The sequence below is a fragment of the Amaranthus tricolor genome, chromosome 3 (genome assembly GCF_026212465.1).
Source record: "Amaranthus tricolor cultivar Red isolate AtriRed21 chromosome 3, ASM2621246v1, whole genome shotgun sequence".
Classification (NCBI taxonomy): Eukaryota; Viridiplantae; Streptophyta; class Magnoliopsida; order Caryophyllales; family Amaranthaceae; genus Amaranthus; species Amaranthus tricolor.
Genome location: NC_080049.1, coordinates 17,253,985 through 17,276,059, shown reverse-complemented (window position 1 = coordinate 17,276,059; position 22,075 = coordinate 17,253,985). Strand labels below are relative to the sequence as shown.

Genomic DNA, 22,075 nt, shown 5'->3' with positions numbered 1-22,075 from the left:
GCGTAAGTTGGTATGAGATCTGTGGAAATGATTTAAAGGATTTTTCTTTTATTGGTCTCTTTCATAGCCGATGTGGGACAACTTCCTTTGTTATTGAAAGTCATCTTCAGCTGACAAATCCCTTAGCCGATGTGGGACAACTTCCTTTCTTATTGAAAGTCATCTTCAGCTGACAAATCCCTCAATACATGGTAATTGGTATTATCTTAGTTTTACGAAGTATTTGGCAAATGTTGATCCGTCTTAAATTTAATAAATGGGTTAAATAGGTTTTTTTCGGGTTTAAATATTCAACCTGAACCTAACCCATTTAATAAACAGATCAGGTCGGGTTGACCTATTTAATTAATTGGGTCAAAAATCTAAACCCAAACCCGCTAATTTCGAGTCGGTTTCAGATCAGGTTAGCAGGTCGGGTCAGCTTTTGCCAGCCCTAATAGGCAGATCAATTTATTTCAATTAGTTTATATATATATATATATATATATATATATATATATATATATATATATATATATATATATATATATATATATATATATATATATATATATGTATATATATATATATATATGTATATATATATATATATATATATATATATATATATATATATATATATATGTATATATATATATATATATATATATATATATATATATATATATATATATATATATATATATATATATGTATATATATATGTATATATATATATATATATATATATATATATATATATATATATATATATATATATATATATATATATATATGTATATATATATACATATATATATATATATATATATATATATATATATATATATGTATATATATATATATATATATATATGTATATATATATATATATATATATATATATATATATATATATATATATATATATATATATATATGTATACATATATATATATATATATATATACATATATATATATATATATATATATATATATATATATATATATATATATATATATATATATATATATATATATTTATATATATATATATATACATACATATATATATATATATATATATATATATATATATATATATATATATATATATATATATATATATATATACATACATATATATATATATATATATATATATATATATATATATATATATATATATATATATATATATATAAATACAATCTCTTCTGTATAGAACTTGTGTTCTTTCTTTTTCCGTATTATTAGAAAACTGAAATTGGACTTAATTTGCTAAAATTAGGTGAAAATTTGATTCGGATTTATAACAGTTCGATTTACAATCGGTTCGGGTTTGTATCAGTTTGGGTTAAAAACAGTTTGATTAATAATCGATCGGGTTAGTATCAATTCGGGTTAAAAACAGTTCGATCTTAATCGGTTTTAGTTAGGTTACATTCGGTTACGTGCATAATTCGGGTCGGATTTGACTCGGGTCGATCACTGTTCAGTTCGGGTAACATTGGTTAAGGTTTATATGTCGGTTATAAAATTCGGTTGCAGTTTGAGTTCGATTTTGCCCTTTTCGGTTATCAAACGGTTCGAGTGAAGTATCGGTTTGAGTAATTGCGGTTTGGTAAACCTAAAAAACTTAACATTTTTTTGGGTCGGATAATTTTCGATTCCGGGTCGAATTTTCGGGTCGGGTTTGTTTTGAACAGCTCTAGTATTAATGTAGTAAGATTTTAATGAAATGAAAATTTAAGAAAGAATGTTAAAAAGATGTGATGATGGTGGTGTAAGTGATCTCATGGCTAAGGGGAGTATTTATAATGGGTTTGGGCAACTTTGTAGTTCATTAGATTGTATGAAAAAGAGTGTTAGGGGTATAGTATAAGCTAAGGTTAACTTGTATAAGTGATTTAAAGTGTGTAAGTGAATGCGTAAGAGTTGGACATTACTTTACTATCAGGGTCATTCAATCAATACATTTCACACAAGTACATCACATTTTTATTACTCCAAGTTGACTTTGAATTTGAATTTGACCAACCTAAGTGGTAACTTCATTTATTTAATATAATTCTTAATCATAACGTTTAATTTACCTTTACGTCTTTATATGTTCATTACTTAATTTTTACACATTAAAATTTTATTTATAACTTTATTTTAATAGGTCACTAAATTCACACTAATAACTTAGTATTTTATTAATAGTCTCCAAATTAGTACTTTCCACATGTAGCTACTAAAATCTATTTCTCTTGAATAAAACAAATAAAACTTTATTCTCTTCACAAAATCAAACAATCTAATTAAAATTCAAGTTAAACTGCAACCTTTGGATAAGTTTTCAAACTTAAACAAGTTTACCAAAAATAATTATTTCAAGTTTGGAAAAACAAGTAAACTTATTAGATTCGCAAAAATCAACATTCTAGTTATAAAACAAATAAAACTTATAATTTCACAAAAAATTAATATTTCTCACATAGTTTAAGAATAAGTTTACTAAAAATACTTTTACATCTTTTTATATAAATTTTGGTCAACTAGTTAGCAGATAAAATATTATTTTGTACTAAATAGTAATTAAATGTCACAAAAGTTATTATTTTTTTTTATTATGAAATCTCATATATTCAAGAAAATCACTTCAATATTTAATAACTTATAAAGGTTTCTCAAAAATAACTTTTAAGATTTTATTTTAATATTATCACAAAATAGCTTATAATAATATAAAAAATAAATTAAACTTTTTTTTTCTTTTTAATATGATAATGGTCGAATGGCCTATGAGTATTTTAGGGCCTTTTTCACTAACAAAACAACTTCATTTTATTTATTATAGTAAATTCAAGATTTAAATAATTAACATAACCACTAAAAAAAATAAAAACTTTACACAATAACTTAGAAATTTACTATAACTTTAAGGATAAACTTAAATCTCAAAATAAAGTATAATAACAATATTCTTAATATAATTATACTTAGTAAAATATGTTCATAAAATAACTTACTAACTTATAAACTAGTTTGAAGGTTAACATAAACATATTAATACAAAATTCTAACATAAAATAAATTCTTAAATATAATAACATTTCTAATGTAACATATAACTCATAAATATACTAGCACTAGCTTATAACATAAATCATGCTTAATATCACTAAAATATAATTTTGCACTCACCTTCCTAAACTTGTTCAAAGATTATTAAATTAACATACTAAAAATACTTTTAGCATACACATACTTAATATAATCTTGATCATAATTTTATTAAACTAAATTCCACTAAAATATATCAACATATTTCAAAATTAGCATATTATAAAGTAAATATAATGTAAAATTCTACAAAAAGAGTAGGGTAAGAAGTTATACCATACTAACACCAAGGATTAGTACTAAGTACTAATTAGGAAAATAATAAGAAATAAGATCTTCCAAGATAGATAATAATGCTCCAAAGATAATTAATCCCAACTCCCAAAATAATGATGATGGTTTAAGCTAAATAAAGAGTGTTCTAAGCTCCATGTTCTTTAAAATTCTTCAATTAATAAAGGTATTAATGTAGTAAGATTTTAATGAAATGAAAATATAAAAAAGAATGTTAGAAAGATTTGATGATGGTTGTGTAAGTGATCTCATGGCTAAGGGGAGTATTTATAATGGGTTTGGGCAAATTTGTAGTTCATTAGATTGTATGAAAAAGAGTGTCAGGGGTATAGAAGAAGCTAAGGTTAACTTGTGTAAGTGATTTAGAGTGTGTAAGTGAATGTGTAAGAGTTGGAGTGTGTAAGTGAATGTGTAAGAATTTGGAGTGTAGAAGAAGGTTAGCTTGTGTAAGGAAATGGTGATAGCTTGTGTAAGTGATGAACATCATGGGTTACCATAGAAAGGATTTTGGTTCATCAAAATTTTGTTCTAGTATGTACAAGTGAATATACTTTAAAATAATGGGTAAATTTGATCATGAAAATATGTAGTTTATTTAAAATTTTGCTTGAACAATACTTAATGTTAATAATAAAAGTACGACTCATTTTTATGTATAAAATAATTATATCAAAATTATAAGGTTAAAATAATAAGTAGTAATGTTAGTTTAAGGAAGAAAGTTAAAAAATAACGATTTACAAAACCATGTATATAATAACAAAATTTTACTTTTCGTACTATAAAATAATAAAATAATATTTTAGTGCTTATAAAAAGATTTTAAACAAAATACTACGTTAAAGTTTAATATTTGAAAGAAATTACAAAATTTGGAAAAGATTTAGGAATTAAAGATGGTTTGAAATGGATAATCAAAGGATTAGAGATTTGAATTTAAAATTCGAAATAATTAATCAGAATATTAAAATTAAGAATTTTTGGTCTGTTACATTCAATCCCTTGCCATAAATCTCGAGCAGCATTATAATCGATGAATTGATTGACGATTTATGCATCAATGTTTTTGATAATCCAGGAGATGACTATAGAATCATGTCGGGCCCATTGTGGGTAATTTGGGTCGGTGATTTTGGAGGGTTCATTGGTTATATGGTTCAATTTGCCACGACTGTTAATAGTAATTTGCATTAATCTGCTCCATTTTGTGTAATTGTTGTAATTCAATTTTTCAGAGAGTTGGATTGTGGATAGGTTTTCTATGGGATTTGGTTTATTGAGTTTCTGGAACATTTGAAACATTTGTTCCATTTGTTCCATGGTAAACATATGGTTTTGCATCGTTTTATTTACTGATTCATTCATTTGCAGGTAGAGGGTGGATGATGAGTATAATGAACGGTTTATTGGAGTTTTTCCGGATCTGAACCGTTCGGCTCTGATACCATGAGAAATATAACAGTGAAAGATTTGTGTTTAATACAGTCTTATTCATTAATGGGTGAATAACCCTCCAATATATACATCAACTGTGAGACTAAGAAAGGTACAAGAATATCGGTATAATATTGTTTACATAAATAAGAGAATAAAAAATCATCTTATTGATCCTAGAATATACATGAATATTTCTACAGAAGCATCCCTATACGCATTTGTATGTTTTTTGTTGTTCAATATAATTTAACTTTAATTTTCATAAGAAAAATAATTAAGTCCGTTTTTTTAGAATTTTTGGATACTATTTGTGTCGATATTACTTTGATTAACTTGAAACTTAAGAAAGCTCGTTAATTGTTATTGCATGAAGATTTTTTTAATTTAAATTATTTTTTAATGTTATATTTTTTAATTTGAAGTAGACTTCACTTTTTTTTTTTATCTGTGCATATACATAAACTTATGTTTATAAATATATTTATATTTCAACCAATAACAAAGCCAAAATTTTCAATGACGAAAGGCCAAACAATTAAATCATTATTGTTTGTTTAAAACTTTACAACAAAGAGTTTTCCTTTTACAACAGTGACATAAGAAATAGGTTTTATTTGACAAGTAGTTGTTGTTTTTTAGTTATCGATTGGTTTTACCAAAAGCGTATTACCTGATAAGTAATTGGTAATAATTAAGTGTTTGCTCTAGGAATGGTGAAAGGTCGGGGCGGGTCTAGGTTGGATCTAACTAGATTCGAATCCAATCTCATTAATTTTCAGTAGACCCATATCCGAACCAAGACCCTTAAGGTTTAAAAGTTTTGGATCAGACTCAAATTCAAACCCGTCGGGTGTGATGGGTTTAGGGTAATAAATGGGTCTTGATTTAATTATTCATACTTGAATTTTTTATTTTTTTTTTTTACATTTTATAAGTTTTACTAGTATTAAAATGGGTCTTTATGTTGTTAAATCTAAAGTGAGTCAACATAGATATAGAAATAGATTAACAACGAATTTAGTGTTGATTTCGCATTTTGTAAAAGGACGAGTCTTTGGCACGTCTAGGATGGCTCAAGTGCGTCTGAAGACCTCTACCCAGACCTAGAACTAGATTCAGACTCATTATTGGACCAAAAATCGGACTTGGATCCATTTGGTCTCAAAAAGTTGTATCAGATCCTTAAAATAAGGGTGTCTTTGGAGCAGATCCAATAGGTTCTTGGACCCATGACCATTCCTAGTTTGCTATTAGCTTTTCATTAGAGTTAAAAGTGGATAAAAAGACCAAATGTCAATGAAAAATGCTACTCTCAAGAGCCTTTTGGTTTTGAGTTAAAAGCTAGCTTATTAATTAGTTGGTTTAAAAGCTAATTACGAAATATTAACTTAGTTGTTCAACCAAACAAAAAGTCAAAAGCCAATAGTTAAAAGTTGACAAAAAAACTACGGAAAAAATCATTTGCCTAACACTTACAATTAAATATTATTCCTTCCTATTCATCTTAAGTGTCTCATTTACTTTATGCAAGTAAGAAACTCGTTATGATATAGGGAATAACCACAAATAAATTAATCAATTGTTGTGTTAGAATTTGAAAAATGAATCTAACCGAGTAATCTTCTATCAAATAGATATTTAATTATGTGTATTTTTATGTTTGAAGAGAATATGCACAAAACATATTTCAAAGTACTCATGAAAAGGATAAGTCACCACTGCTCAAAATTAGATTAAGAACACAAGTTCAACTACAAAGGGTCATGGCCTACCTTTGCAACCCCATCCTCCGCTTATTATTTACATCATTTCAAATAGTAGTATATATAGTTATTTGGAGGGAGCAAAGATATTTTTAGGATTTTTTTCTAAAATGAAATCATTCATTATATTAAAAGATAAAAAAATTTCTTTTTATGAAAAATGATTTAAGATAAAATGTATTGTAACATTATGTTCTAAAATTATTTTAAATATAAAAAACGTTTATGTTCAAATCACTTAAAAAGTATTGCTTTGAATTAGACCTGAATAGCATTATTTAACATTTGAGACCCTTTATTTTTAACGCCCTAGACAGTTGACTACCTGAAAAGGGGTAAGAACCGGGCTTGTAGTTCTTCATTATGTCCATGACTGTATACAATTAAGTTAGTGCTAATAAGCAATTCAGTATACTTGTGGGTTTGTAGAGTGCTTGCTAAAGGTAGCCTTTTCTTTGATTTCTCTCCTTTCTTGTGGCAAGACCACTTAAATGACTAGGTCTTCATAGGTAATATACGTTAGCTGTTCTGAAAGGTTGATTTTTAGGATCATCTCCGACGCTAAAGTCCTTAAATACACAAAGAAAGTACCAAGTGCCTCGTGACTCTTAGCTAGGAAAAACTAAGATTTGTTTATGGCATTAGGCCTTATATAAAGTTCTTCAATGTATATGTAAGTTCGATTCACAAAATGATTAAGAGTAAATAGCATTAAATGAGTTTGAATGTAAAACGTACGGTATCTTGATGGTGAAAAATGTGGGTATATTATAGCAAATGATTGTCTTTGACCGATTGAACATTCAGCTGTAAAGAATTCCCTTATTGACCATGGTGTGTGCCGTTTGGCTTTTATATGATCCAAAGCCTTTTCCTATATTTGTATTAATAGAGACGGTCTCCTTCTCATTGGCGGTGAAGTTAGATATTAAATACAAGTGGATACATCACTGTAGCAACATGGTTTATATTATTTCCATGTATTAATTAATACAATGTACCTTAGGAGATTTGGAACGATTTCAAGCTAAGTGTGAGGGATCATGACTCAAATTAAGGAATTCTATTCTAAATGCATAGAATAGTGTTATTAAAATTTTAATAACATAACATGTTATTTTCATAAGAACGTGTTTTCTTTTTAGTTAATTTTTTTTTCTTAAATATAACATAGCATTTTCTTATTGGTAGAATTTCGAAAAAGGACAAAAATTCAAATAACGAGGAGAAAATGTAATCAACTTATTAGCCCAAATGAGGTTCACAATCAATTGGTAATATTAGGAGTTACCGCTCAAGTTTATGGAATGATATATATTGTTCTCTATCTTTGATTTAGGAAAACTCACGTGTGGATAATAAATGTGCATTTTAACACTCCCCTCACATGTGAGTGTCCTTAGAATTTTTGCCCACCAAAAGAGTTACAAACCTCATTGAGAATGAACATTCAATTAAAGGCCTCTAATCCACTAGTTTTGATTAAAACCCAGTTATTAAGGTCCTTTAACAACTAGCTCTAATATCATGATTGAATTTAGAAAATGGGTTTGACCAACCCAAATAAGGAGGAGAAACAACAATTCAATAATGAGCCGAAATAAGGTTTACTACTAAAATCAATTGGTAGAAGTAGAAGTTACTCTTCATGTTTATGAAGAGATGTATGTTATTATGTTTTATCGATGTAGGAAAATTAACCGGTGGATGACAAATGGGCACTTCAACACTCACCAACAACTCCTTTTTTTTTTTTTAATAAATCATACATTTTAATAAAAAAAAAACTAAAAACTTTCACATGTCATAGTTTATATTCAATGCATATTTGTCTTATTTCTATTGCTACTAAAATTCTATATGTAAAAAATGTACTACAAACATTAATGTAAAAATATGACTTAGAATTTAATGCAGTACTAAAATAGAAAGGAGATAAATGTAGCAGCTTAATTTGAAAAGTGTTAGCCCTTTTAGGTTTTGATGATGACTAAATTTAATATAAACAAGTTTATTTTAGAGATTGTTGCAGGTTGATATCCGATCCGGAGTAGGATCGTTGATAGTACCTAAAACTTGGTCTATGGACTTCGTAAGTGTCTTAAATATCCAAGGAGGTGAAGTCCGACAAAAGGATCGCTGTAGGATGTCAAAGTATAGGCAAGAGATCTACTGTTTCTAAGTTGATAGTTTGAAAATTCTTGTTAATGAGTGGAGACAGTGCATTGTTCCCAGGATTCAAGTCTAGAAGATTTAGCGTTAACGGAAAAGTTCTGAAGAAAGTAGTTTCTGGTTTTTCTTAGTTGATTGTATGGATAAGGTTAATTAGTTGCATAATTATGTTAAAAAGTTAATTGGCAAAAGAATATTAATTATAATTATTTTAGTAACCGTCAACTACCTGAAGTGATGGAGAAAATTTCTCCTATTTTTTCTCCATTTTATAAGGCATAATTTATTCGGTTTTATTTTGAAAAATTATATTTTCCTTATTTAGTAAAGGAAATCGTAGCATTTTTACTTACGAAAATATTTACACATTCCTCCTATATTTTAGGATCTAGAAATGAAGTGAGTAGTTATTCTTTTAAACAAAGCTATGTGACTTATTCGTTCATAAAAGGATTTGCTTTGGCAGGTTATTGAGAGTATCAAGAAATATTCATTGCTCCTTATTGCCAATTAACATAAAAATATTTCTTATGCAAGTCAATTAATTTTTATCCTTAGGTTTTATCCTTTGTAAAAGGGTTTTTAAAAGAATTTTTATAACTAGACTTGGGGAAGTCTAGAGGTGAAAGAGAGCTTCATAGAAGAAGCTTGAGCTTCGTAGAGAAGCGTGAGAAAAAAATCGAGTTTAGAGAGAAACTCAAGTTGGCCTAGGTGTGATTGTTTTATGTAATTATAACTAATTACCTTATAGAACGTAGTAAAGTGCTTTGAAAACTCGAGAGATCGTGGTTTTTTCTTCTATTTAGGCCTAGAAAGTTTCCACATAAAAATTGTTTGTCTCTTTCAAAGTTTACGTATCAAGTTCAAGTTTCAATTCCGCAAAATATGGCAAAAACGCTTAAATTAATCAAACAGTAATACACTCCCCTCTTGTTGTCTCTAAACGATTCTACAGAAAATAGAATAAATAATAGAATATCAATCATATATTCAAATATCTAACAAAAAAGAACTCGAAAATTATATCGATTACAATTAATTGCAGTATACTTATACAAATTTTTAAGGCCTTTTTAGCAAAATAAATGTTTTATCTTACAACATTTCTTTGAACCTAGAAGTATCATAATTAAGGTAATAAAATAATAGTTTGGTTGATGCAATATTTAATTATTTTCAACCGGACAAATTTACTAATTTTTCCACCAAATAATATATACGTCCATTCCAATTTTATTCTTAATATGGAAAAGGCAAAAAAAATAAATTATTTTCAATTTCTACGTTGCCATACAACAAATGAACAAATCTACAAATACCCATAAAAATTTTTATTATTTGTGTAGCCTTTTTATTATCTTTCTCTTAATTGTGCACAAGGTCAAGTTGAATATTTATGAGGTGATATGGATAACCTTATAAATAGACACTTTAAAATCATCGCATCATATTATCATACAATCATACGATATACTAAAAGATAAATTAAGAAATTCACACTTTATATTATATGCTCATAATTAATGTACATTTGTCATAATTCTATTCGGTTCTAAAATCCAATATGTTAATATATAAACATTAATTTAAAACATCATGAAATCGATAATAAGTTCTTAAAGTTATTTACCCTTTAGTGCATTGAAGGTTATGATATATAAATACCAACTTTTCTCTCTTCTCTCTTCTCTCTTCTCTCTTCTCTCTTCTCTCTTCTTCTTTCCTCTCTAAAAAAATTATAGCTTCCATTGTTAATATTGGGCTACTATCAATTTTATGGTTAATAGAAAGCTAGCAATATCTTTATTTTTGTTGTTTTCATTTTTAGTTACAAATAAAATTCATTCTCTCTATATTATAGAGTTTTTATATCAGTTTAATGAATTTAATCTATCCATATATCGCTAATTTTTTATTGAGACCATCTCACCATGAGACAATCTTAATTGGGTCAATCTAAAGTTTTTTTTAAAAAACTGCTGCCCTATACAATTCAAATTTCATTTTTCTTTAATGTTTTTAACAAACTTATCTCTATTTCAAAGGCACACTAGATCTAAAGACTCTCTCAGAGGAGGCTTTATCAAACAAGTAACAGATTTGTGAGCACAAGCACATATTGTAGTTTTTTGTTTGAATAAAATTATTATGTATTTGATCGATTATTACTTTGTTATAATGTCGTATATTTTTATCAATAAATTATTAAGTTACTTTAAAAGAAAATCAAATAACATATCCGTGAGCACAAGCACATATACTAGTATAAATAATATTAAGTTTTAATTATATAATTAAAAAAAATCTCCATTATAATCAATAATTGATAGTATAATAAGTATTGACGGCGGTAATAATTCCATTTCATTTTATGAAGTAAATATTTTTACTTTTAAGTTATCATTTATATATACAGAAATTACCAAAATTCAAATCAAAATGTATTATAAATAACAACTATAATCTAATTAATCTTGAAATAATCTTAAAATTAGGAATAAAAGTTCAATTTGAATTTGACCCTAGTTCGATTCGATCTAAAAAAATAAACTTATTAAAATTCAAGAAGAAAGTCTAACTCTATGTCTGATTAAATTGTTAACTCAACTCAAATGAATGTCGGGGTCTCAAAAAAAAATATAAGAATCAAGCTTTATTTATAACTCCAACTTGATTATAGACACAAAATGTGCCTAATTCGGTCGTTGTTTTGGCATTCATTATTGAGGGTTGAGTTATTAATTTTGGACCCCATCATACAACAATTTTCTTTAAGATCAATTGTTGAAATTCTGTTGTGCCTTATTGAAAAATATTATTATTATGAGTTTGTGTGTTGTTGCAAAATATAATTAAAATCACAACTTATTCAGATTATTAACTAGAATTGGCTGAATTACTTTTGTTTGTTAAGTACAATTTTGTAATAACCATATAACTTATTTTGTGATTTTTCTTACTCTTGAATAAATTTGATTCTAAAAATAACTCAAAATTCGACATCACCAGAGGTCCACAGTCCGAGTTGGAGTACTATAAAATCGAGTACAAGTCGGCATTAGAACTGAAAAAAATTTGATCTAATTTACTGGATTAAAGTTTGAATGTAAACAATCTAATTCGCGCGAGTCCAATTTATTCCCTCTTACCAAATAAAGGGTAGTTTTGAGGTCCAATTCGACTCCAACAGAAAGGAGGACTAATGGACTGTGAGCTAGAATACACGGACACGTTTTTGGACTGGCGTGTCTCGTGTCGGACACGGACACGCGACGGACACACGAAAATCCGTGTCCGACACGCCAAATAAGTGTCTAATATTTTAATATTTTTCCGGACACGCGGACACGGCAAGGATACGGAAGGGACACGGCAAGCAGTCAAGAACATGTTTTTTTTATAAAAAAAATAAAAATAAAAAAATTAATTTTGTTTAAGGTATTTTTACCCTTTATCCTAAATCCTAATATTAATCTTGTTCTAATCTTTAATCTTAGTGTTAATCTTAAATTCTTAATCTTGAAAAGTTTGTAATTTGAATTTTGAAAAGTTGAAATGTTGTTCTTGATTTTTTTGTATATCCTCTTTGAATATTTGTTAATTGTTATTTGTTAATGTTAAATTGTTAATGTGTTATTTGTTAATCTTAATTTTTAAATCTTAAATTTACCTATTTATTTGGTTTTCTTTGATTTGGTTTGTATGACTATTTTTTAATACTCATGTTGTTTATTTGGTACTTATTTGCATTTTATGTGAGTTTTATTTTTTTAAAATGTTTATTTACATATATCAAATGAAAGATTGTAAAATTATCTTAAATTTGATATATTTATTATATTACTATTTTCGTGTTCCCATGTCCGTCATTTTTAAGTTGGCGTTTTCCCATACCAATGTCGTGTCTGTGTCCGTGTTCGTGTCCGTTTTAGTGCAACCTAGACTGTGAGTTGTAGACCGAGGTAGCAAGCTAGGAGAAATTTTGCATGTTGTAGGTCGGTCTAAGCCTTGCCACTTGTATTATCTTTAAGAGTAAAGTCCCCTATTCAACCAAGCAAAGGGCAGAAGATCAAAGAAACCCCAAAAAGAAAGAAAGAAGATGAAGCAAAGCTAAATATAGGCAATAAGACAAGTGTTGGATGAAAGAAGATAAAAAGATGAATGATCTACTCTTAAAAGTACTTTTGTATGGATCACTATTTTTACTTATTGTCCGGAGGGCCCCACTCACATCTGTCTTTAACTCATGGCTCCTTATTTCAAAGCACTTAAATTATTTCCAGTTTACTTCAGTTAGGTTTATTTTTAATGAGGCATTAACAATTATTATGTAGTTTCACTCTTTAGAGATAACAGGCTATAATTAGATGGTTCCTAAAATGGCAAGTCACTCATAAACTCTACTACAACTCTAACATTATTAAAGGTCTAAACCATTTGGGAGAAAATTTTACTTTGTTACCTATTCATCCTCCAAAACTGGCTCCTTAGGAAAAGTATTGGGAGCCTTGGCACACGCCCTCAATGTTGAGGTGACTTATCCTATATGTCACATCGATAAATAAAAGAGAATATACATACTTTGACACTTTATAAGCCATTTGAGCTTTTTCTCTCATTGTCATATGGTTTTAAAATTGAATCTTCTTGACTTATGAAATGTGTGTACCTTATGTTTTCCTAATTATATGCTGATATTGATAATAAATTCAGCTAAACATAACATCCAGCTTCTCTTATGATTCTGTTCTATGTAAAGGATTTACTTACACTATATTTGAATAACACTTTGAGCGGGAAATGAAAGAAAAAGAAGGAAAAACGGAAAAAAAAAAGAAGAGAAATACAAAAAAAAGTAATTTTTATTTGTTTAATAGGAAAGAAATGGAATAGAAAAAGACAAAAAGTAAGTCTTATTAGCTTGTTGAATCTGATCCAAACCTGACTAATTATAGGGTACTTGGATCCAACTATTTATACCCATGGGATTAAGTTTTGGTCAAACTTTTGAGATTTAATAGGTTTATGTTTGAGTCCATGATATGCAAAAATCATTCCATACACGCCCTATATTTGGACCCGCCACACACTCAACCTATACGCAAGCCCTGGGCCGTTTTATAATCAGTTATAAATCCTAGTCTCCCTCTCTTTTCTCTCTTTCTTTTTTCTCTCAAAAAACCCTAGTCTTCATTGTTAACTTTAGGGAAACTATAAACCTTATGGTAGATGTTAAGCCCTTAATCTCTTTATTTTTGTTTTTCTCATTTTTAGTTACGAATAAAGTACATTATATCTATATTATAGAGTTATTCTATCATTTATTGGATTCGATTTACCTATGTAGGGGTTTTAAAGTCTTTCAGAGTGAAAGTTTGGAGTCTTGTTATCAATTTGATGGTAAAAAGGTACATTGTGTTATCACAAGTGTCATTTCTGCTAATACAGTCAATGGTATCAATCTTATCTCTGTTTCAAAATCACACTAGATCTAAAAACCCCCTTAGAGGAGGCTATATTAAACAGAAATATGATAGAGGGAAGATTTCAGTGTTAGAGTTATTTTATATTGATCGTGACTTTTTCTACATAGAAATTTGTTTGATTAAAATTATTATGTATTTGATCGATTGATACTCTGCTGTAGATGCCGTATGACATTTTTATCAATAAAGTATTAGGTTCCTTTCAGAAAAAAGTATGAACAATTTGATTAAGACTCATTAAAGTGTCATATTTCAATCTAGTAAATTTGATTTGATCTAAACTAACCCATGAGCATTCCTATTTTTGATACTTATGCACAGTTCAAAGTTAACAAGAGACCCGGTGACACTATTTAAACCCAAGTCTGTAATCTTAGAGTTTGAGTTTGGATTCATATTTATACTTTTGAGATCCAAATTCGACCTATAAACCTTTTTGCATTTATTCTTTTAAAAACTTATACAATAACTATCATGCGTATTTGTCGTTTGACTTAGAACTTTGACACTTTAGGTACTTTGAAATGTGGTGGTTGTATTTGAACTTTAAAATTTAAAAGATTAGATGAATATTTTGTTTAAAGATCTTGAATGTTGGAGAACATTATATATTTGATCTTTCAATTACTATAAAGTATTAGAATATCCTAGTTAATTGAAAATGTTCAAATAATTTTATAAGAATGGACGAAAATTACATAATACATCTTTTATAGTTTTTTTAGAAACAAAAAGTTTTGGACCCAAATTAAAGCCCTAGATCCGTCAGACCCTAAAAATCTAGTTTTGAGTCCAAAATTTTCAAAACGTATGATATTAGGTTTTGATTTAACTCCAATAAAACAAATAAAAAAATCTGATCCAAATCTAACACACGCCAAATTTGGTGCTCATAAATTTACTTAAAATCTTCTTCATATTCAATCAAATCTTAGATGGGTTTGAAAGGTTACCAATATGCATTTAATAAGAGTTTTGATTTAACCTCTTACATTCACTTAGCTACTCAATCTTTTCAAGAAAAACTCCATTACCTCATGAGTCATGTCCTCACATGAGTGCACTTGATTAGTTTTTGAATTTCCTAGATCACACCCAAAAAAAGTTAAAATATATTCCAAACATCTAACTTGGACAGTCCAATTACTTTTCCCATGCAGTTCATTTTTCTTGGTTAAAGGATAGTTGGAAAGCCTCTACTACATAATAGTAACATTTTAGACAATGGACATGCCATGTGATATTGTAATTGTGGGCGGTAGATAGATGACACATTCCATTCTATGCTTATAATTGACACCACTTTAATGGGGAAATGAAACATGAATTTACCTCAAAAATATGCCTACAATGAGATAAGAGAGAATAATGACTAACAATGGTCAAAGTGAATATATTGATTGATGTTTTTTATTACTTTTATCTAGTTATTATTATTGCAAAATTCATAACATAAATCCTAATGAGACAAATTCATAATTTTTATGAGAAAAGTTTTTTTCCAATTTCTATTGTAGTATTTCTTCCATATTGTAAACTATATATGTCATCAATTTTTTTTAGCATAAATAATTTTTCAGTTATCACAATTTAGTTGGAGTCCAAATAATAAGTTTCAAACGCTAACCAAATAATATTATAAAAAATATTGAAAAATTTCAAGTGTCATCCTTAAAGGAGGTATGACAAATCATACATCATATAATAATATAAAATGTTGGAAAATTTCAAGTGTCATCTTCTAAGAAGGCATGACAAATGGAAAAATATTATAAGATGAGAAAGGACTACATAACTCATTGATTTCTTTTTATTTAGTAATTATATGACTAAACATAAGAAGATTAAACATATGACTAATGGAAAAATGTTGGTCTGTAAAGAAGATTTTTGAACATAAGATGGAAGTTACTGAAATGCACATGCTGAGGTGGATGTGTGAGCACACATTGCTGGATCGAATTAGAAACCAAGAGTTTAGGGACAAACTAGGGGTAGCCCCTAATTCTGGAAAAATGCGCGAAAATAGATTGAGGTGGTTTGGACATGTGCAGAGAAAGACTTTCGCCGCCCTTGTGAGAAGGGTAGAAAGCATTATAGTAGAGGGTATGAGGAGTCGAGGAAGACCCAAGAGAACTTGGGATGGACAAATAAAAGTTGACTTACATGAGTTATACCTCTGAGGGCCTGACTAGGGATAGGGGTAGTTGGAGGCATCATATTTATGTTTTAGACTACTGATGTCCTCGTAGTTTACCTTTTGGTGTTCTTGTCTTTTTGATTCTCTTGTTTCTTATTATTAGTTTTTGTTTTTTGTTTTTTGTAGTTGGCTTTTCTTATTTATTCTATGTATATGCTTTTAATCTATATTTCCCGTGTAGCTACGTCTTCTTCTCTTCTTCTTCTTCTTCTTCTTCTTCTTCTTCTTCCTTCTTTTTTCTCGAGCCGAGGGACTCCTTTGAACGCGCTCTCCTTTATCGGTATAAGTTTCTGCCGATCTTTCCTCCCCAAACCCTGTCCATAGTTTTTCTATGAGCGGAAAACACTGGGTATGATGATGATGATGATGATGAATTATATGACTAAAAATAATAAATGAATAAATTAAAAAATATAATTATTAACTAAAGAAATAAATATAGTAAATATTTTGACTCAATTGACTCTAACTTTTGAGGAATATCATAATTCAAATATTAACATAAATTCATGTTCATTATTATATAATACAAAAATAGTAAATTAAGTAATTAATATGACAATTTGAATTAATATAAGAAAATCAATCATCAAATAAAAAGATGAAAATCAATCACAAATTAATTAGTTCATGTCTGAATATATGATTGATTTCATATAATAAATAAGAAAGTTAATAGTGTATTTAATTTTTAAAGTTAATTAATAGTTTAAAATCGAAAATATGAACAATACTTATAATATTGACTAACTTAATATCAATAAACAGATAATTAAAATTATGATTTTGAAATTTAAATTATTGTCTAATTATGAAAACTGTTATTTTATCATATTAAAAAAAATATTAGCAATAAGATAATTTAATTTCAATACCAATTAGGAAAATATAAAAAAATTAGATTAATATTTGATATTAAGTATAAATACTATCTATGTGCTACTGACCTCAAAACACATAACTATGTTGGATTTTTGTTTGATAAAATTATGGTGAAAGAAACAAGTATATCATTAACAATATCAATTAAGAAAATCTTACACATAATATTTCCTAAACCTAATCAGAAAATTATAAAATATTTTAATACACAATTTTTAGATAAATGCATATTAAATTGAATTAATTTTTATCAAAATGAATTAATATTGAAAGTTCAAGTGCATATGTTATTATGTGTTTAGTTAAAGTAACTATTTATAATCATTTATCATTTATTATTTCTGCTTTAATAAAACTAATGTATTTGTTTATTACCATGTTCTTAAATAAAAATTAGTGATTGAAAACTAAACTTTTGTGTGTATATTAGATATATAAACGAAATATCTTGTTAAAAGCTTCTAATGCAAGCATTCAAAAAGCCTATTCGGTAATTATTTTTGTATGTCATTTACAATATGATACATTAAAGATTAGTATAATTTTTATTTTCAATTGAATTTATATAAATTAAAAGTTTATTATATTCGTACTTTTGTAGGGTACCTATCGTATATATAGTAAAAATCTTGAAAAATAATACATGTCATGCATGTTCTAAGATATTTTGTCAAGTGTAATAATATTAGTGGACTTAATTTGCTTTCATGTATTATTACTTCATTTCTCTTTTAATACCTAAAATAAAAAATTCAAGAATTTATACTTTTATGTATTTAAAATGACAACAAATCTGTAAAATAACTTAATTCCTAAAATAGAAGATTTGCATAAATTATACAGAATCATTAATTACTGATTTATCATATGGGAGGGGAGGGCTACATGGGGTTTCGGTTTTTTCAATTATTTTATTATTGTTTTTAAACAACTAATTAATTAATTAATTAATTAGTTGATTATAATAAAAAATCATGATTCATAAAAATGACTAATTTAAACATTAAATTTAAAACAAAGATTAATTTTGCAAATCAAATTAATTTCAAATTAAAATATATACAAATAATGAATCAGATGGACGCTTTGTTCACATCAAATTAGTGGGTCCTATAAAAATCAATATAATTTACTGTTATAAATTTTTATAATATAATAATCCATCCGTTCCTTTTTGTTTGTCCACATTATCAAAACGAGTAGTTCCATATATTTGTCCACTTTAGAATCATTTCCTTTTTTGGACATAAATTTTTCCAAAACTATCATCAAACTTATTGTACTCTATGTTTAAGTAATCTATGTTAGTATTTAATGTTTAGGATCCCACAATTCTTCCATCAAATTTATTAGAAGTACTATCTATCCATTATCTAAAAAGTTTTATTTTTCTTAATTTCCGTGAACATGATGTAAACTTCACTTAAAAACATAGGGAGTAATAAATAAGAAATATTTGTATAACAACATACATTTTAAGATTACAATTTATACTATAATAACTAAATTACGTACACCATTATTATTAAATAAATGATATAAATAATCTACATCAGAAAATTATAAGTATTTATTTTTGTCTATTTTGTACTTTTTTCTATTTTGCTTGTTACATTTGATTTTTGACGCAATATAATGCTTTATATTGATCATTTGTATATTTAAATTAAATAACTAAAAATTATTAAAAAATAATATTAAAAAAGTATGCGATCAAACAATTAAAACAAAAAATTGTATAACTACTTTTTCTTACATATTGACCGAAATATAAAATAAGATTGAATAAAAATTATTTTTTATTTATTTTATATTGAGATTCCCTAATTTCCAATAAGAATAATACTTAATTTTTTGGAATAGAATTCTTAATATTAATTAGGTACTAGGTTTCATGCGAATTGCGAAATACCTCCTTTGTTGCAAGACTTCGCCTTGGAACTTACGAAGGGGAAGGAAGGAAGAAAGCGAGTGGGTAACACTAATTCTTCATCCTCAAATAAGTCCTTCCCGTGGGTTATTTTCGCAACGAATGAGTAATTGTGTAGGAGCGATATTTTACTATAAATGTGAAAAAGCAACCTGCAAATCCAAGACTATAAAAGAAATATGTATTTATCATATTTCTTTTTTGAGATTAAACAAAAGGATTCGCAAATAAAAGCGCTAATGCTACAACCAATCCATAAATTGTTAAAGCTTCCATAAAAGCTAAACTAAGTAATAAAGTACCTCGTATTTTTCCCTCTGCTTCGGGCTGTCTCGCAATACCTTCTACAGCTTGTCCCGCAGCAGTACCTTGACCAACTCCAGGTCCAATAGAAGCAAGCCCTACAGCCAATCCAGCAGCAATAACGGAAGCGGCAGAAATCAATGGATTCATGATAAGTTCCTCACACACAAAAAAAAGAAATGGTTAATGATACAATCAACCAATGCATTAGGACTTAATTATTCCGTTAGTAATATTCATCCAGTCGAAATAACTAAAATAAAAACGCCAAATTGAAATAATAAATAATAATATTATTGAATCATTCGATCATTAGAAAGACTTAATCTTTTTTTAGTTCCTATTTGTTGAGTCTTTCTGAATTAATACAACCCGAGTTTTCCATTTATTTTTTCTAATCATTAATCATTCTTCGATCTTTTTCGTTATTTGATCTGTTTATTCATTCAATTCGCAGTCCTAAACAAAACGGAAGGACTTCAGTTTGGTATCCGAAATTTAAGAAATTTAAGTAGGGCAAATGAAATATTCATTCATATATAACTTGCCAATCTCTAATATAAAATATACATATGTTTCTTCAATAACGTAAACCGGCGATTCTATTTTTAATTCAATCGGATTTTCTAATCATTCTTCGAACCATCTAATCTGCAAGAATTAACTTAAATAGTCATTAGATTCCACATACCTGCGGCACCCCCTCTCTACTAACCAACACCTTCTTTTCTTTTTTATTTTACACTTCTCGCTCGAATCTTTTTTTTTCTATTCCGGTTAGACTGTATGAATTTTGACATTTATATGTTCTAGATAACATAGATTATCTTGATAGAATATCTTGATACATAGATATATTACCTGGATCTAAACTAAACGATAGACTCTTCCTAACACTAATCAATGATGACCCTCCATGGATTCGCCTATATAAGCTGCAGCTAAAGTTGCAAAAATAAGAGCCTGAATACCACTTGTAAATAATCCAAGAAACATCACAGGTATAGGAACCACTAAAGGTACTAAAGAAACAAGAACAACAACTACTAATTCATCCGCTAATATATTTCCGAAAAGTCGAAAACTAAGTGATAGAGGTTTTGTGAAATCTTCTAAGATGTTAATGGGTAAAAGAATTGGGGTTGGTTGAATGTATTTACCAAAATAACTTAATCCTCTTTTTGTAAGACCCGCATAGAAATAGGCTACTGACGTGAGTAAAGCTAAAGCAACAGTCGTATTTATATCATTGGTGGGTGCGGCTAACTCCCCATGAGGTAATTGTATGATTTTCCAAGGCAAAAGAGCCCCTGACCAATTCGAAACAAAAATAAATAGAAACATAGTCCCAATAAAGGGAACCCAAGGACGATACTCTTCTCCAATTTGAGTTTTGCTCACGTCTCGAATGAATTCAAGGACATATTCAAAGAAATTTTGACCGCCAGTCGGAATAGTTTGTGGACTCCGAACAGCTATAGCAGCTGAACCTAATAAGATAGCAATTACAACCCAAGAAGTTATAAGTACTTGACCATGAATTTGGAAACCTCCTATTTGCCAATAGAAATGTTGGCCTACTTCCACACCAGATATATCATATAACCCCTTTAGTGTGTTAAGTGAATATGATGGAATATTCATATTGTCCTCTGACAGAAATATAACTTAAAAAAAAAATTATTTTGATTCAACCATCGCTTTCTCGACTTGTTTACTTTAATTTTCTATTTAAAATACCGATTAATTAAATAAAATTAAATAGTATCAATAATTGTAATGTAGCATTGTAGTTCCTAGAAAATATAAATATCTCTAGAACCAACAAATAAGTTATCAAATTATAATTTTAATGTGAATTGTACGTAGCGAATGAAATAGCCGTCAATTTTTGACTGAATTTTGTAGTTTCAGATATTGAACAAAGATTTGAAGATGTTCCATCATTTTCAGTGGGTTAGGAAAGCTATGTCGTTTATCAAATGTTAACATTGTATGAAATAATTGGTGGTTCTGTATACTTTTATCCTACATTTAACAAAATATGCTCATTTTTCGAACTTAGTGAAAAATAAAATAAGACACATAATTCGTGGTAAATTAAATAAGATACTTGCTATGATTGCGTATATCATGTTTCAATAAACAAGTATTTTGGCCTAAAGAAATCCAAATCTAATTAACTATGTTTCAAACGTAAATATTATTTTACCATTCATGAACAATTAAAGTTATCAGTATCGAAATCTTTAATGAATTCTATCAGAAGGAAGTCGAATAGAAATCCTAAATAAATTCTATCAGAAGTGAGTCGAATCGTATAATCATAAAAATGACATACAAATGGTGATTAAAATTTAATTAACAATATTCTTGAGACAACATAATAATCCAAATGTCGATCTCTAGTCCAGTTATATGGCGACAAATATAGACATAAGAGTATACTTGTTAGGCCATGATAATCGTTACATAATCATCCTATGGGCCCACTTGTGTGGACGCACTGACTCGGA

General features: G+C 27.7%; 2 protein-coding genes across 2 annotated transcripts; both read right to left on the bottom strand.

The window, feature by feature from the left end:
* Nucleotides 1-19,184: 19,184 nt before the first annotated feature.
* LOC130807815 (ATP synthase subunit c, chloroplastic) lies at nucleotides 19,185-20,181 on the bottom strand. Its single transcript, XM_057673162.1, has one exon. The coding sequence runs from the start codon at nucleotides 19,707-19,709 to the stop codon at nucleotides 19,464-19,466; it is 246 nt and encodes an 81-aa protein (XP_057529145.1). The 5' UTR covers nucleotides 19,710-20,181; the 3' UTR covers nucleotides 19,185-19,463.
* Nucleotides 19,774-21,317, bottom strand: LOC130807814 (ATP synthase subunit a, chloroplastic). Its single transcript, XM_057673161.1, has one exon. The coding sequence runs from the start codon at nucleotides 21,201-21,203 to the stop codon at nucleotides 20,460-20,462; it is 744 nt and encodes a 247-aa protein (XP_057529144.1). The 5' UTR covers nucleotides 21,204-21,317; the 3' UTR covers nucleotides 19,774-20,459.
* Nucleotides 21,318-22,075: the final 758 nt, after the last annotated feature.